General features: G+C 55.9%; 1 protein-coding gene and 1 pseudogene across 1 annotated transcript in view; one reads left to right on the top strand and one right to left on the bottom strand.

Moving 5' to 3' along the window:
* The window catches only part of MGAT5B (alpha-1,6-mannosylglycoprotein 6-beta-N-acetylglucosaminyltransferase B), a 97522-nt gene that overhangs the window by 23426 nt on the left and 56513 nt on the right, over nucleotides 1-17583 (bottom strand). Inside the window, exons 4-8 of the mRNA XM_045299511.1 lie at nucleotides 15920-16035; nucleotides 14766-14839; nucleotides 13797-13967; nucleotides 12839-13003; nucleotides 12250-12419 (exon numbers count right to left, since the gene is read on the bottom strand). Coding sequence (XP_045155446.1) covers nucleotides 12250-12419; nucleotides 12839-13003; nucleotides 13797-13967; nucleotides 14766-14839; nucleotides 15920-16035 — 696 coding nt within the window. The remainder of the gene's footprint in view (nucleotides 1-12249; nucleotides 12420-12838; nucleotides 13004-13796; nucleotides 13968-14765; nucleotides 14840-15919; nucleotides 16036-17583) is intronic.
* Nucleotides 9277-9928, top strand: LOC115872851 (annotated as a pseudogene).

Raw genomic sequence — 17583 nt, 5'->3', positions numbered from 1 at the left:
GCTGCGGTTTCACCTCTTGCAGTTTAAGATCCCTTTTATGGGCCATTTCCCACGAAGTGGCTGTTTGCAGCAGTGACACGGATCAGAACACGGATGAGAACACGCCTGAGGCACGGCAACCTTTGGCCAAAGGTGCCCAGGAGGTCCCACCATTTAAGCCCACCTCCTGGCTGACGGCATAGGGGCTCTCATTCCCCGAGCCCTGTTCCTCCTCTCCTGACCCAAACCCCCATACACACACACACACACACACACACACACACACAGAGCAGAAGATGCCACCGAAAGCACTGCCCCCTCCACACAAGCTGGGAGCACGCTCAGCTGCTCGCTGACAGGTTGCAAGTACGAGGCCGCCCGAAGGCACCTCGGAAGAAAATCCCGGTAATCGGTGTCTGAGAAACCAGTCACAAATGACGAGCTACGTATGGAGTGGGAAGTCCCTGTGAGTACGGCCTTGCTGGAAGAAACAGAGATTTTTCTTTTCGAGTGTTAGGAGTTACATTGCTGACATCAGAGCAGAGGGAGGTGGGCCTCGCCCGAGAGACGCCGGACAGAGGAGAAGGACCTGCATTATGGTCCTAGAGGAGATGTGTGGCTAGATGGATGCCCAGGCTAGACAGGTGTGGGAGGACGAGTGGGGTACCCCATGACTCTGTGAAGGTTTCACAGAAGATATTTGTTCTTGGGTGTTTGTCCTGCCGCACAGATAGCCATGAAGGTGGTGGCGCGTACAAAGTTGTGAAAATTTCTCAGCCCCAACATTTGAGGGAGGGAGTCGATGGGCTAGGGGCTCAGGACATCGTCTCGAGGGACAACAAGTCAATTGGCATAACACAATCGACAGAGACAATGTTCTATGCTCGTTTTACTTTGGTAAGTAGCGCGACCAGGGTCTTCAAAACTCAAGAGTGGCCCTCTGAAGTGCAGCCCCTGGCCTCTCCCCCTGTGAAGAAAATAGGAATGAAGACAATCAAAAGACATGTGGAAATCATGGACTAAGGGATCACCCAGACATCAGTCCCCACCACGTGGAGAGCAGAGGAACTAGATGGTGCCCAGCCACCACTGCCAACTCTCTGAAAAGGATCCGGCCAGAAGGTCCCCGATAAGGTGTGAGAAAAATCTAGAACAGAACTCAAAATCCTAAGAGAGACCAGGCCCGTTGGTTGGATAGAGCTTGGTAAAAACCCCCAAGATGATGGCCCTTAGTCCCCCTTCTGGTCTGAAACTGGACCCATCCTGTGCTAGAATCGTCAAGCGTTGATATTCCACAGCATTTACCTAAGGAAGGACCGAGCTCAGAAGATGAGGAAAGGAGAGGGACTGGCAACCGGACACACCAGCAGGACGCCGGATACAAGACAGTACATTGAGAGGATTGCAGAGGACGAGTTGAAACAAAATGTGCGCGAATTGTTGAATGCAATGCTGGTGTTACTCCGTCAACCTTCACACAACTCACAATAAAAGGTTTTCAAAATAGAGAGAGAGAAAAGCAGACACAGGAACCACCACAGGGTGAAGATCAGGGCCAGACTACCTAATAAGCATGGTAAGCACGGATGTACTTGTGCTTACTCACTAACCAGTTGTGAACAATTTCACGTGTTTTCACCACATCAGAAATTCTGCTTTCAGGTCTGGCTGGCAGCTGTCTCTCATCCAACGCCCCCTCCCTACAGAATCAAGGTTTCTTTTCAGAAGTAGTCCCCCACAGGGACAGAGCACCCAGTGAGTGAGGTAAGGATAGGCCTAGGCCATGCTTGCCTTCCTTACTGGGTGATCTGTGCTGGTAATGAACTCACCTGGAGATCCCTCTACAAGCACCCAAGGGACCCCCCCAGAACTAATGAGACAAAGAAGGTCCTTGTGGTAGTGACAACATAATCTGTTGTCAACATGAGACTATTAAGAGTGAAGGGGTGGAGTTTAGCCTGTCAATCAGGTCACAGCTTGATGGCCTCATTTGGAGGTGCTAAGGAGATAGGTAGTTCGCTGGAGGCAGGACACACACTCACTCTGCTGTGAGATATTCCTGTTGAAAAGCCACATGGAGCTACAGTGATGGAGCCAGAACCCTGGAGCTGGAGGACCCACGCCAGCGCTGAGATGCTTCCACCACCACTGGATCCACAAGACTTTCCACCCACTGGCCTGTGAACTTCCTGCATTCAGCATCATTGCATGTGTTGTGTGAGTCTGAAGAGGAATTTATAGATAGGTATTGGACATATGGCCTAATAATGGGCTTATGGACTTGATCTGGACTGGGCTGGGATGTTTTCTCAATATTCAATTGCTCTTTGATATAAAGTTCTTTCTTATACACATAGGAGTGTCTCTGGATTTGTCTCTCTAGTCAACCTGGACTAATACAGTCCTTCTCCTAGAGTTAGCAAAGAGAGCAGAGCCCCCCACCCCCACCCCCTGAATTTCAACTTTGAAAGTTCATAAGTATAAAATGATCCATTTTCTGTTACTTAAAATCAGTCACTGCCAAGTTGACTCCCACGCCCGGCAGGACCCATGTGGGTCAAGGGTTTTTCAAGGGCTGGCTGGTTGGTTTGTTCCGCCGTGGACTCTCGGGCTTTTCCTCTGTGGTGCCCCTGGGTGAGCCCCAACCTCACACCTTTCAGTGAGCAGGAAGCACACTAACTGTACCACCTAAGAACCGATGTCAACCAAGGTCCCATGGAAGAATCATACCAGCCTGGGTGATCCAAGGATTGTAAACAATAAAATCCCAGTCCAGAGGAGGAGACAGTCTCAGAGCTTAAATTCTGAAACCTGGTTTACAGAAAGCTATGGTTGGCAATGAAAGTCTAAGGTCCATCTGAAGGGGGTCCCCGCGTGGATTAAGCCTCTGGTGAACCCCCTCTGACCCTTAATAAGGGACAGCCCTGCTACCAGGCAGAGCATTGCAAAGCCACTTAAGGCAGATCCATTTGGACCCATTTAAAACTTGTCCCAGTTTTTAATCTTTTCTTTCTTCCACTGAGATTTTGTTTTTGTTGTTTCTAGATTGTTTTGTCTATTTTTCTGTCTATGAAATCCGGGATAGGTAAATCTGTAGAGGCAGTAACAGGATTAGTAATTCCCCGAGGGCATGGCAGGGGAGGTTGGGGGAAAATGCGGAGCTAACAATGATAACTGAGAGAAGGAAGAAATTGTTCTAAAAACTGCACAACTCTTCTTAATCAGCTTGAACTATTGAATGGTATGATATGTGAATCGTATGCCAATTTAACAATAAACTATTTGAAGTCATCCACAGGTTGGTCTGGCTGTGCCCCAGAGGCCCTAAGTTGCAGGGTTTTACTGGGCTGAGCAAGAACAAGATGAGCTTCCGGCCTTCCCCCCACATTCTCGGGGCGCTCTGCTGCGTTTCTCTGGAGCAAACACTCCCAGCCTAGGGAACGGATTTCCATTCCAGCCGCCTGCTTAAGAGCCAAGACGTCTCCCTTCTCGCCGTCCTTATTTAAACATTCTCCTTCCAGGCTTTCATCATTTGCTAGTTAAGTCAACTAATTTCCTACTAAACCCAATTTCACTGCTAGGCGGAGGGAGAGAGCCGGTCCATTCTTCTCAGGCTAGAAACTATGCAAATAAGATGGATGGATGGGTCCCAAGCCTTCTCAGCTGCAGGAGAGGCCTGACTGGGAGGCGCCCCGCCCCCAACCCAGGCTGCAGGGGGTGGGTTGGAGGCTGGGCCCGGTGGGTCCGTGTATCGGGTCCACCCTTCTCCCGGGTGGAGAGCCCAGCACTGAATGCATGGTGCCCCGCCACCTCTCTGGTCCCAGGGACACGTTGGCATCACAAAGCAGATGTGGGTTTCCCCGGCGTTGCCTGGCACAGCGCTCCAGCGAGCCGCTTAATTAAAACCCCAGGAAAAGAGCTGGGAGCGGGCGGCTCCTGCGCTTAGCCTCGCTGCGAACTCCGCGGCCGCGGCCGGGACTTGGGCGCAAGCATCTGAGGTGAGTGCCCGCACCGACTGGCTGGCTGGTGGGAGACCTGCGCTCCAGGCGAGCCCCCACGATGGCCCTACGAATCTGCCGCGATATTAGGGCGCAGAGGTAAGTCCTAGCCGGACTCAGCCACCTTCTTCAACACGGTCACCATCTCCAACTGCCTTGGACCACCGCTGCGGGTGGGCATGCCCACTCCGCCCTCTGCCCGATACCCAACTGGCCAACACCCTTAACGCTGGGCCCCCACAACCCTCCAGCTCCGGTGCTCAGCCCTGCCCCCAAGGCTCCACCTTTATCCCTAATGCTCAGTTCCCCCAGCACAGAAACTCACTGCTGCCCAGTCAATTCTGACTCATAGCGACCCCTCTACAGGACAGAGAACGGTGCCTGTGGATTTCGGAGACTAAACCCTTACAGGTACAGAGAGTCTCATCTAACTGCCTCCACCAGGCTGGTAGTGTGGATCTGCAGACTTCCAACTGAGCAGCCCACAGAGTAAGCCCTGACTTACTTGTTTACACCACCACCAAGACAAAACAAAAAACAAACTCCCTGCCACGCCGTCTGTTCCGACTCATGGCAGCCCTATAGGACTGGTCGTGTGGGTTTCCCGTGGGTTTCCCAGACTCTTTACAGTAGCACACCTTGCCTTTTCAGGGCTCCCCACTTCTAGGTCACTCTTAAGGCTCCCTCCTTCTGTGTAAGACTAGGTTCCCATCCCTAACACTCTGCCCCCACCCCCAAGGCTCTGCCCTCTCCTGCACCCAGGGCTGTCAGGTGTGCACAGGTAGGCCCCCTGAAATTCTCACTCCAACCTTCTAGCTAGGACAGGTCCTTAGAACCCCCACCCCCAGGACCATCCCAGCCCATGGCTAACCCCTCTTCCCACACTGAGGGTGTCTGGGGGTGGGGTGGGGGTGGAGTGGCTGCTGAGAAAGGCCTTGGCCTCAAGCCTGGCTGCTCAGGATAGCCCCTGGACCACTTTCAGCAAGTGACACTGGGCCCCCCCAAACACACACACACACACACACACACACACACACACACACACACACACGGATTCCGGATGATAATGATCCTAAAGGACAGAGTAGAATCGCCCCCAGTGGGTTTCCAAGACTGTAACTCTTTACAGGAGTAGAAAGCTCCACCTTTCTCCCTGAGAGCGGCTATCAAGATATCCACGAGCCCCCCTCCAGACCAGCTAAATCAGAAAGGAGGAGCGGACTGTTCTTCAGGCCCCTCGGGTAGGACTGCCATTGCCAGGCTCCGATACCCCGCCCTAAGCGTACCCCAACTGGGCACAGACAAGGCAGTATCCTGTCTCCTGGGGAAGGTGGCTTTGTGTTTAGGCTTTTAGTCTGGTTGTTTTTCTGTTGTAGCTGGTAACAGATATGAAAACTCCCTTCCTAAGGTGAGTTCCCGAGGCGGCGAGCTGTTGACACAGTCCTGGCCTGGCTGACAAGATCAGCGCTCACACATCCGTCCTGTGGGGATCACGGCCGGAGCCACCTCAGCACAGCCCTGGGCTCGCCAGCCCTGGTCGCATACTGCACATCGGGGCTCCCTGGAGCCTCTGCTTTGGGGGATATCAGGTGTCATCAGTTACATGCATGAGGTCAGAGCACAGGGAGGCGGCCCTCATCCGAGACCCCGACAACATGTAGGCGCAAGAGAAGATCCAGTTATAAGCAGCCAAAGAACCACCCAACAGGACAGTGCCCTGCACTCCGCCTACAGAACAGTGACAATGGCCAGGCAGGACGGGAAAGGTTGATACAAAGATACTGATGCTCTATGTGTGTGTGGGTGGGGGTGCCTGTGCATGTGCCTGTGTGTACATGCAGGCACAGCGGTGAGCGTGTAGGTCTGCATGCATACATGTGCATCTTGTGTGTATGTGTGTGTACACACATGCGCACAGCGCCTGGGTGCTTGCATGGGAGGGTGTGCATACGGGGTGTGAGAGTGTGTTTGTGTCTGTAATGAGAGAGGGCAGCAGGGGGCTTCCCACATATCCTGGCATTTCTCCCTCGGGCCAGGCTTGTCAGAGTTACCTACATGGGGTAAGCCCATCCTTGGCTGCACTGGCGCAGATTCAGCTCCAGCCCACAGGAGTGGCCTCAGGGGAAGGAAGGTGGCTGTCAGGGACTTGGGGAGAAGCTGGAGAGAGAGGAGACGGCCCTTGGTGTGAATGTCTGGGCTCACAGTGTTGGCTCAGTGGTAGATGTCTTGCCTTCCATGTGGGAGGCTCAGGTTTAATTCCCAGTCAGGGAACTGCATGTGTGGCCACCACCAGTCTGCCCATAGAGGCTTGCTGGTATTGTGATATGAAACAAATTTTGGCAGAGTTGCTAGATCAACGGTTCTCAACCTGTGGGTCACTAACCCTTTGGGGGTTGAACGACCCTTTCACAGGGGTCACCCAATTCATAACAGTAGCAAAATGACAGTGATGAAGTAGCAATGAAAAGAATGTTATGGTTGGGGGTCACCACCACATGAGGGGTCGCGGCATGAGGAAGACTGAGAATCTAGTTCTTTAATGCTTCCTCCTCTTACTATCATGGTCCTAGTTTTACCTCATTGATCTTGTTAGACCTGTGTATTCATTTGTATAAGATCGTTCAGTGCATGAAATCCAAGATAGATGAACCCTTCAGAAACAGTAAAGGGAGTCATGATTCTCAGAGGGTGCGGGAAGAGAGGCCTGGTCATTTGTTCCAGTATCAGCTAATGAAAGCGCTCTGGATCCTCATGCTAACTCATTGGCAGCTCACCATCACAGTGAGCCATGGGGACAAGTGGTCCCAGCAGGGCGGCCTGAATTACAGTGACTCTGTGTTACCAGAAGGAGCCCTATGGGCCCAGGAGTTACATGTAGCTCAAAATCACCATCTGCTCCCCAGGATAAAGACAGGGGCTTTCTGCCCCTGCAAAGATCTTGAAAGCTCACAGGGGCAGTTCTACTCTGCCCTACAATGAGTTGGCATAGACTTGGTGGCAATGAGTTTAAGGGGGGGGTGGGGGGAGGTTTGGTGTTACGGGAATTAGGGTCTTGTTTTACCAGGAGAGAGATTTACTTTCGGAAGACCTAGGGTGTTGCAAGAGGATTTTATTTAGAAGCTTCTAGGAAGAAAACGTCATCAGCCACCATGACTGGACTCACTGTTTCGTGCCCCATGCCCCTCTTCCCGTTCCCAAATGCACATCGGTTTTTTTAAAGCTTCACTTGCACACCAGGTTATCTTCTCGGGAGCTTCCAGTGGGGGTAGCAAAGGAGTCTGGGAAATGTAGTCCTGATTCATTGTGAAGGGCTCTGCACATGCTCTGTCCAAATCCCCACATCGCTCCAGTGCACTGTCTGACTCTGAGTGAGACCAGAGAACTGCAGAGGTCAAGGGACTGCTTGGACCCCGGGTCCCGGTGACCTGAGGTGGTTACTGTCTCGGGCCCCATCTCTCCGACACTCCTGCTCTGGAGGGTCAGCATCGTGGACCAGGAAGAAAAAGGCTGATGGGAAAGAGACTTCTGGGCACACAAGGTGCGTCACGCCTTGGCTTGAGAACCACCTGGGGATAAGGTAATGGAGCTGATGGGGAAAAGTCAATCCGCGTGCACACACTGCGGTTAGACGCCTCTCATCCAAACCAATCGCAGAAGAGCCAGACATCCGCCCACAGCACCTCCCTAACCAGAAAGGAAAAGATGCGTAATTTCGATGTCCATCAAAATCGCCATCACCGTACTTAAAAAAAAAAAAAGCCACAAACAGGAGACTCTTTAAATGTATACAAGTCTAGGATGCATCAACTCAGTAAGAAAAAAACGAAAACATTTCGACCAACAGAAAATGGGTCAAGGACAAGACAGCACTTCTTGAAGAGGAAAAAGATTAGATAGACATCTGATCGGATGATACAACCTCAATAGTTATCAGGGGAATGCAAGAGAAGCCCAGGACGGTGCTGCTATGTCAACACAGTGCCACGCGCTCGCTGCCCAGTCCATGCCCACTCACAGCGGACCCCCACCCCACCCCCATGTGTGCGAGGGGCTGGGTTTTCGGAAGTGTATCACCAGACCTCTCTTTTGAGGCACTTCTGGGTGGACTTAAACCTTTAACCTTTGGTCAGCAGCTGGGGGGTCAAACCCTTTGCACCATCCAGGCAGAGGCTCAGGAAGAAGGGGGATGTCACTGTGTGGCGTGGTGAGCATGTTACCCGACGGGAACTCACAGTGATCACCCCTGAACCCACTGCCGTCGAGTCTGCGCCCACTCACAGCCACCCTCTAGGACAGGCTAGAACTGCCCCTGGGGGTTTCCAAGACGGTCACTCTTCACAAGCGCAGAAAGTCTCATCTTTCTCCCACAGAGTGACCGGTGGTTTCAAACTGCAGACCTTGTGGTTAGCAGCCCGACATGTGCCTCACGGCGCTGCCAGGGCCCTTTCCACTCAGTGCCCTGGTAGGTACGTGAAATGGTTCGACAACTTTAGAACACAGTTTGGCATCATGCTGCCAGGCTGGATCTTCACACCGCATGCTCAGACCCCCACGAAAGCTCGATGGTGAATAAGGAAGACCCAGAAGGAGTGTCCTGGAATGAGGTACTGGTGAAGAAGATGACACCAACCACGGACTGGCAGAAGGATGAATGAACTTGTCTTGCAAGTAGTGCCAGCCAGAAGGCTCTTTAGAAATGTGAATGGTGAGACTCAGTCCCTCATCAGGAGGGACCAGTCCCCGGAGCAGAGCATCCTGCTTGTTCAAGTGGAGGGTCCGTGACAGAGAGGCAGGCCCTCGGCGGCAAGGCAGACTGACAGCGGCTGTGGCCATGGACTCAGGGGTAGCAACACCTGTGGGGATGGTGTAGGACCGGGCAGTGTCCCCCGTCCTGTTGTCCACGGGGTTGCTACGGTTGGAACAGACTCAACGGCACCGATCCGCAGAGTAGAAGACCTATGGACAGACCTGAGCCCGTGCCCAGACGCGTCTTACATGATGCTCCATGGGACATGTCCAAGAAGGCCCTAGAGGGCCAATCTCTAACTCTACCGAAGACTGCAATACCTCAACAAGGAAGAGATGAGTAGCCCAGCTAAAACGTGGACAGAGGACACGAGCAGTTTGCCCGAGAGGACATCCAGGTGGCCAGCAAGCAGATGAAGCACTGCTCTCCGTCACTAGCCATCGGGGAGACGCCAAGCCAAACCACAGTGAGATCCTGCCTCACTCACGAAGTCATTTTAAACCCACAAAACCTACTGCGGGGCTCTCTTTCCGCCACCGTCTTGGCTCCGCGTCCCCTGTGCGAAATGCCCGGGGAAGCCACAGAGACCGCCCCTGCCACTGAGCAGGAGTTGCCACAGCCCCAGGCTGAGACAGGATCTGGAACAGAATCTGACGGTGATGCGTCCATACCAGAGCTCGAGGAGCAGGATTCCACACAGGCAACCACACAGCAAGCTCAGTTGGCAGCGGCAGCTGAAATCGAGGAGGAGCCAGTCGGTAAAGCAAAGCAGAGTCAGAGTGGAAAGAAGGCACGCAGGCTGTGTCCAAACTGGGTCTCCAGGGAGGCACAGGAGTTACTAGGGTCACTATCCGGAAATCTAAGAACATCTTCTTTGCCATCACAAAGCCAGATGTCTCCAAGAGCCCTGCTTCGGAGACTTACATGGTTTTGGGGGAGCCAAGATCGAGGGTTTATCTCAGCAAACACAACTAGCAGCTGCTGAGAAGTTCAGAGTTCAAGGTGAGGCTGTCTCGAACATTCAAGAAAACACACAAACTCCAACTGTACAAGAGGAGAGTGAAGAGGTTGATGAAACAGGTGTGGAAGTTAAGGACGGAGAATTGGTCATGTCCCAAGCAAATGTATCAAGAGCAAAAGCAGTCCGGGCCTTGAAAAACATAGTAATGTTATTGTAAGTGCTATTATGGAATTAACAATGTAACCATCTGAAAACAAAGGACACTCCCCCTGCTCTTTTTTTTCTTTTGGTGTTTCAAAAGCGTAACTACAGTTTGGTTTGAACTTTGTACTGTTTCTATCAATAAAGTTATGGCTTGGGAAGAAAACACCAAAACCTACTGCTGTCAGGCCGATGCCGACCCACAGTCACCGACAGAGCAGAGTGGAACTGCCCCTGGGAGTTTCCAAGACTGTAGCTTTATGGGAGTAGAAAGCCCAGTCTTCCTCCCAAGGGGCGGCTGGTGGTTTCAAACTGCTGGCTTTGCAGTTAGCAGCCCAATGTATAAGCACTAAACCAGCAGGGCTCCTGAGCAAAGTTCAGAAAGAGCAGAAAACAACAGAGGTTGGGGAAGGTACCGAGAGGCTGGCAGGGTGGGTGGGCCGTGTTTTCCTGGTGCAGCAGGCACACAGGTACCACAAACGCCACCATCGGCCAACGTCTACTCAGCGACCAACACGCCAGGGTGGAGCTGCCCCTGTGGGTTTCCAAGGTGGTGGCCCTTGGCAGGAGCAGAAAGCCCCCTCTTCCTGGTGACTTCAGAACACCAGGAAACCATTTACCTAAAACGCAAAACCCAAACAGACTTCTCCCTGAACTGCGCACGGATCCATGAATATGGACTGAAAAGACAAAACTGGAGTTGCCGGCTTCCTCTGTGGGGTGGCGGGAAATGGGGGTGGAGGGAGGGGTCCTGCAGTCCACCTGGTTCTCAAAACCAAAAAACAAACCAGCCACCACTTCTGAATCGTGGCCACCTCACGTGACATAAGCCAAAAAAAAACACCACACCCAAATCAGCCGCTGCGGAGCCAGTTCGACTGCGAGGCTGCCCTGGGTGTTCCAGCACTGCCCCGCAGGAGTTGATGGTGGGGATCTCCAGACCTCTCTTCCAAGGCATCCCCGGATGGGGTGCGGGAGGGCACAGGTGTGTGCCGAACCGACAACCTTTGTTTAATCTCCTGCTTAACTGTGTTCACCGGCCAGGGACTCGGTTGGTTTGTTTTTCATGTATGAGCCCTTGTCAAAGAAGCGTGGCTAAATGAAAAGAACCCCCTATGCATTTGACAGCACCCAGGTGCTTACAGATAGATCCCACATGCACCATCTCCCCCAGCCTCCTGCCAAATACTCGGGGGCCTCCGTTACCTGCCCTGCACCCCAACAGCCCCACAGGAAAGCCAAGCACGGGGAAGGGGCAGGCATTACCCCCCCACCATCACCACCATTCCCCTCCCAGTGTTACTGGTCTCTTGTCCCCAGAAAGGGCCCAGGCTGGAGCCCACCCTCAGATGAGCAGCCTGGAGGCAGCATGGAGCCCACCGGGAAGGCAGGGAGGGGGTCCCCGAATGCCCCGAGCCCCAAACCCAAACTCACAGCCCTCCAGGCCTTTTTGACTCACAGTGACCCTGTTGGACAGGGTAGAACTGCCCCCAGGGGGGTGTGAGACTGTCACTCTATGGGAGTAGAAAGCCTTCTTTTTCTCCCCAGGAGTGACCGGTGGTTTTGAACTGCTGACCTTGTTGTTAGCAGCCCAGCATGTAACCACTATGCCATCGGAATGCATGACAGGGCTCAGTTCCACGTCAGTGATTGTCACTACTGAGTACAAACCCAGGGTCTTCCCAGCCTTGGGTGTGTGTGTATGTGTGTGCAAGCCGCAGGCCCAGGGCTGGAGAATAGGTCGGTGACGTGGCTGGGTGGTTCCTCAGGGCCTCCCCATGGGAAAAAAGTGTCAGTGCAGAGGAGGAGTTGGGCAGGAGGACACTGCCCATGAGCTGATGTCCACTCATCGAAACCCAGTAAGAGCTGTGGCAGTATAGCAGTGTGGTGCTTGGCTGCTAACCGAAAGATGAGCTCTGTGGGAGAATGGTGCAGCCCATAAAGCTGACCCACTGACCCACTGGGGAATCCGAACTGCTGACCACCGGGAAACCACTAAGCCATCAGCCTGCCTCCAGCCCCCCCTGCCCCCCACCAACACACACACCAAAACCAAAAACCTGACAGCCACAGAGTCGATCTTGACTCATCTCAGCCTCGTATGGGGCTTCCAAGGCTGTCAATCTTTTACGGGGGCAGATAGCCTCCTCTTTCTCCCTAGGAGCAGCTGGGGGGCTTGAACTTCGCATTTTGTTCAGAGTAAGCCACTCTGCCACCAGGCTCCTCCCTGAAGATGCAGATTTGCAAAGAGCATGGGGCGAGTCTACTCTGGCTAAGGGTGGCTGCGAGGAGCAGATGCGGAAGCCGCCCAGGACTGGGGGTGCACAGGCTCCTGGGGTCATGCCCCCCACCATGGGGCTCACCTCTGCAGCTCCTTCAGGGAGACGGTGATACGCAGGCTGTGGCCCAGGACATAGAGTGTGGCCAGGATGTCTGCCCACTGCACCATCTCCCCCAGGGGCCCGCCCTTGAGCACCCGCGGGCTGAACACGTCCCCCGACTCCTCCGTCAGGAAGCCGATGTGCACGAGGATCTGGGGGTGGGGGAGACACAGAGGGGCAGGCCAGGCTGGCAGTGAGACCCCTGCAGTCCAGCCGGCAGCCCAGTACCCAGACATCAGAGCTCAGCAAGGGGCCGAGGCGGCAGATAGTCGCCAACAGACACAAGGCAAAGGGTCCGAAGGTGAGAGTCGTGTCAGACGTCTTGTGTGAATGAGCTAACGGGAGCATGCGTGGATGAACGAGCACCTCGGGGCGCCTTCCCAAAGTGGGCTGCGTGGACTCCCGCCACGTGGAGCTGCCATGACTTCCTGCTGATGGGAGCAGACCTCTGCAGATCTCAGAGGGCCGTCACCCTGCCCCCACCTCGGGAAGGGCCGCACCCCTCCCTCCAGTTGCCCCACACGCCCACATGCAGCTGGAGGCCCTGAGCGGATGGGGCGGGCAGCAGTACCTGCTTCTGGTCCCTGCGGGCGCCCCCCAGCTTCCGCTCCAGACGCTGGGCGGCCAGGGCCCACTGGGCAGTGAGCCTCTTGGTCCGCTTTTTCATGAAGATCAGAGACTCCTTCCCGCGGCCCACCAGCTCCAGAAGGTGGGACAGGTTGCTGCGGAATGCTGCCTGGGGGAGGCGTCCGGCGCCTCAGGTCTGAGAGCCCACATCCACAGCGGGTTGCTGCCCAGCCCCCACCTCCCCAGGCCTCTGGGCACCCTCCCCACCAGACAGCGGGCCTCTGCGTGGTGCGTGTGGTCAGCCAGCTCAATCGCTGAGCCAGAGGGGAGAGCTCTGAGTGCACCCAGAGGCGCCTTGGAGGCAAGGCCTGACGATCTGAGCCCTGTGGGGTTCAGTTCTGCTGTGACACCTACCCCAAGTCCCAGTCATCTGCCTGGCAACTGGCTTGTCCCCCACACTTTCTAAGGGGTACACCCACTCCAAAGTCCAGGGGCTCCCTGCCATTCCTGCCACAGACACCCAGCCCAGCTCTGCTTCTCCGGGAGATGGTCCCTGCACACAGCCCAGGGCACCCGAGGAGCACGGTAGGCCTGAGGGTCATGGTCAGGACCTGGGCCCTGGTTCCTCCGACTGTCGGCTCTGACAAGGGGCCTCTCTGAGCTTTGGTTTCGTCGCCTGTCCCTGCTCACATAAGACCGCAGGGAGGTGTAAGGGCACAGAGAAATCCCTTGGGAGAAAGAAAGGACAATGGGGCAGCTATCCTGCTATGATTCTGTCCTGAGGGGGGGCACCTCCAGCACCCCCCATCCTGTAGACATTGGGACAGGCAAGGTCGGCTGGCTCCGTCTGAGGGACAGGCCTGGGATCTGCCTCCTGGCCTCCACCTGAAAACTGCTTGGTCTTGCCCAGGCCAAAGGCCCTTCCCATTCCACCCTGGCCCAGCCACCGCCGTGCCCCCTACCTGGACTTTGGGGAGGGCCTTGGGGCCCGTCTGGGCAGCCGTCTGGTTCCTCCAGGGTAGCGGGGGGCAAAACCACTCGACCTCGCTGAGGTAGACGAGGAAAGAGCACTCGGTACCGTCCACCCCGAAGAAGGCGTAGCAGGGGTCGGAGGTCCAGCGGGCCCGCATCCACTGCAGAGAGAGTAGGTAGAACCAGCGAGGGACAGGGAGGTTGAACACCCCCACCCCCAGGGCTGACCACTCAGGGTCTCGGAGAGAAGATGGGTCCCTGAGGGAATGAGATGCGCAGTGAAGGCACAACACTGCTAAGGCTGCAGGTTCAAGCCCATCCACGGGCACCTTGGAAGAAAGGCCTGGCCATCTCCTGAGAAGCCAGCCACTGAGAACCTGGTGGAGCCAGGCACTGCCAAGAGCTGGGGTTGACCCCACGGCCACCAGGTGCCGTCTTCCGGAGTCTGGAGGACAGAGAGTCAGGGGTCTTTGGACTGTGAGGCCTGGCTAGGTCTCCTCCTGTCCTAATCCCCATCACCCAGGATTCAGCTCAAGGCCAAGGCTAGAAGCAGTCCCTCAGGGGGCAGGGGCTAGGCCAGGGCAGACTCCACACAGGATCCTCACATGAGGGACCCCTGCAGACCGGCCGCAGCTGGTGGGGGCCTGGGCGGATGCCCAGGAGAGATGAAGCAGTGGGAGGGTCTGGGCCACCCAGAGGGTGGGGCAGCGGTACCTCTATACATGTGAGCAATAAGACCTGCTGACCGACCCATCTGGACAGCCTGGGCACTTCCAGGGAACTGGGCTCTGCCCTCTGTGCCAGGGCCAGGGTCCGGGCAGGGCACGAAGCCTGGCCCTGTAAAGTCCCTGCTAGGGTAGAGCCCTTCAAGGTGATCAGAGCCAGAGCCCAACAGAGGGGCTACTCCTCCTGGCCCCACCTCCCTGCCCACCCACCACTGCCCGCAGCCCCAGGCTCACCTCCACTTTCCCTGAGCAGTCAGGGAACTGGGGGTCACTAGGAGCCTCACACTGGTCCTGCCGGCCTTCAGACACTGTGGGAGAGGGCAGCTTGCTGAAGTCCAGGGTGCAGGCAGGGAATCGAGGGTGGTGGGACTAGATAGGTATTGAGGATCTGGGTTCTGGAGTGCAGGCAAGGTGTCCAGGGTCAGTGGAACTGGGCAGGGCCTGAGAATCTGTGTCTCAAAGTGCCAGTAGGGGGTCCAGGCTGGGTGGGACTGGGCAGGACCTGGGTTCCAGGGATGCAGGTGAAGGGTCGGGCTGGGCAAGGTCTGAGGACTATGGTCTCAGGTGCCAGTAGAGGGTTCAGGCTGAATGGGACTGGGCAGGGTTTGAGGACCTGGGTCCCAGGGGGAGATCTGAGCTGGGGAGGAAGCAGCAGGGGGTTCTGAGCCTCACACAACCTGCCTGTCCGGTGCCCCCATCTTCCACACCACACAGGCAGGATTCCCTCCCCTCCTCTCCTCAGGGCTTCAGAACCAGTGAGGAGCTGGCTTTACCAGCTGTGGGCGGTGCCCTTGACAGCAAGCTCCACTCAGATGGACCCCTAAATCATATGGGGGGCAGAGGAAGGACTGGGAGCCTGGCCCACTACTTCCACTGCAGGGGACGGAGAGGACAGTTGGGACCCTCCCCTGGGTGGTCAAGACGTCAGTCCTCAGCACAAGTCAGGGTGGAGTGAGCCCCAAGTCAGCCCACAGAGAGCTTCAAGTGGAACCCGAGAGCCAGGTGGGCAGCTTGGGGCTGGAGAGAGCAGGAGCCCAGGCCAGGTGTGTCCAGTCCCTGGGACGGCCACCTTCCCGGGGCTGCACCCAGGCCACCTTCCCAGTGTGCAGGCCTGGGGGGTGGGGTGTGCACAGAGTGGGAAAGGTGGGCACTGGATAGAGCTCCGTGCCCCATACACCCACTTTTGCTGCACAGGAGCGGGACTGGGCTGACAGCGCCCCCACACCATCTCCAGAAGGAAGACCCCAGACCCCCCCAGGAGAGGGTTTGGGCTTGGGGACCCCAGCATCCTGACTAGTGGGTTCAGGCTCAGGGAGCCCCCTACCCATTCCTGTTGTGTGCAGGAGCAGGGCTACGCTTGGAGCCCCCCTCCCCATCCCCATGCGCACCCTTGCTGTGTAGGAGCAGGCTGTGGCGCAGAATCTGGTCCACCTTCACCGCGATGTCGGACACGTTCTGAGCGATGGCTTGGATCCGCTCCATGAGGCCAGCACTAGGGGGGAGCCTAGGTGGAGAGGGCAGAGGTGGGCTGGAGGCCTCTCCGGAGAGCAGAGACCAGGCAATGTGCCCAGCAGGTCGGGGCCCAGGTCTCTGAGCTGTGTGCCCTGCTGCCCTGCCCCAGCCACTGCACCTGTGAACGCCACAGCCAGCCGGCCAGTAAGAGAAGTGCCTGGGGCTGAAGTCAGCTGGCGAATCCCTTCAAATGCCACCCAGGCAGGGGCTCCCCAGGGACGCTGCCCCAGGCTGCTTGTGCATGGTCTCCCAAAGGGGCAGCTTCAGAAGAAAACAAATCTCATCCCGAGCAGCCCCCGGACATGCCCACTACCAAAACTCCAGTAAATGGCCGCTGGGTTCCGAGATGGAATTCACCCCCTTCGTGGGTCATCCACAACACACACCCACCCACTGCCATCGAGTCTTTACCGATCCACAGTGACCCTACAGGACAGGGTAGAACTGTCTCTTTACGGGAGTAGAAAGCATTGTCTTTCTCCTGTAAAGTGGCTAGTGGTTTCAAACGGCTGGCCTGGAAGGTATCCCCCCAACTTGTAACCATTCCCCCCACCAGGGCTGCCTTTGTGTCCTGGAGCATGGATTTCCATGTGTTGGTGACAACTCGAAGGGCAGACTCTTAGACACCCTGATGCCAGTATCTGTCTCGGGGCTAGACACCCACTGAGATGAGCCTGCTCCACCATCCAGACCAGGGTCTTCAATAGCACTTGCTTTTCTAACACATGCATCCCATGGCTTTGAGTCTCATCTCCTGCCCATCCATCCCTCTACAAGGCCTTGGGTCCACCCAGCTGCACATACGGGAATGATCGGAAGAAGGGGTTTTTACCAACCGGGATCCTCTGGGGTCTGCAAGCCCCACCTCCCCTCTTCCCAGGGCTGCACCACCTGCCGACTACGCAGACATGCAGGCACACGTGGAAGGAGACCACATGGGCGTGGGAATGATGTGCTGGAAACTTTCAGAAGCTAAACAACCAACCAGCCAGCTGTCACTGAGTCAATCCTGGCTCCTACCAACCCTACGGGCGAGTAGGGACTGCTCCCTGGGGTTTCAGAGGCTGGGGATCTTGATGGGAGGGGATTGCCTGGCCCTTCTCCTGCAGCGCGGCCGTCAGAATCAAACTGGTGACCGTGGGGTCAGCAGCTCAGTGTGTAACCTGCCGCGACACCAGGGCTGCTGGTCAGAAGCTAAAGTCCAAGTTGATGCTCAGGCAGCTCTTCGACTTCTTGGTTGTCCACCCTGGTTGGTGAATCTGCCTGATTCAGAGAGTTTGTGCAGGGAGCCCTGGATTCAGACCCCGAGGTCACTTGACAGCTGTTGTGGGCAGGTTACCCAGCCTCTCTGGGCTCAGGTTGTCGGCGGCGCCTATAAAATTCTGGCTAATTGCCGCCCAGAACTGCTGCGGAGTGTCAGACCTGAGGCCTGGCCCAAAGGGACCCAACCCAAACCAGCTCACTGCCATCAAGTCAGCGACCCTGTTGGGCGCGGCTCCAGTGTCCCAGGGAGTTCTACTCCCTTGACAGGAGTAGAAGG

This window comes from Echinops telfairi, unplaced genomic scaffold, assembly GCF_000313985.2.
Source record: "Echinops telfairi isolate 266 unplaced genomic scaffold, ASM31398v2 ScPeMD7_7458;HRSCAF=8496, whole genome shotgun sequence".
Classification (NCBI taxonomy): domain Eukaryota; kingdom Metazoa; phylum Chordata; class Mammalia; order Afrosoricida; family Tenrecidae; genus Echinops; species Echinops telfairi.
This window is presented reverse-complemented; position numbering and strand designations above follow the sequence as displayed.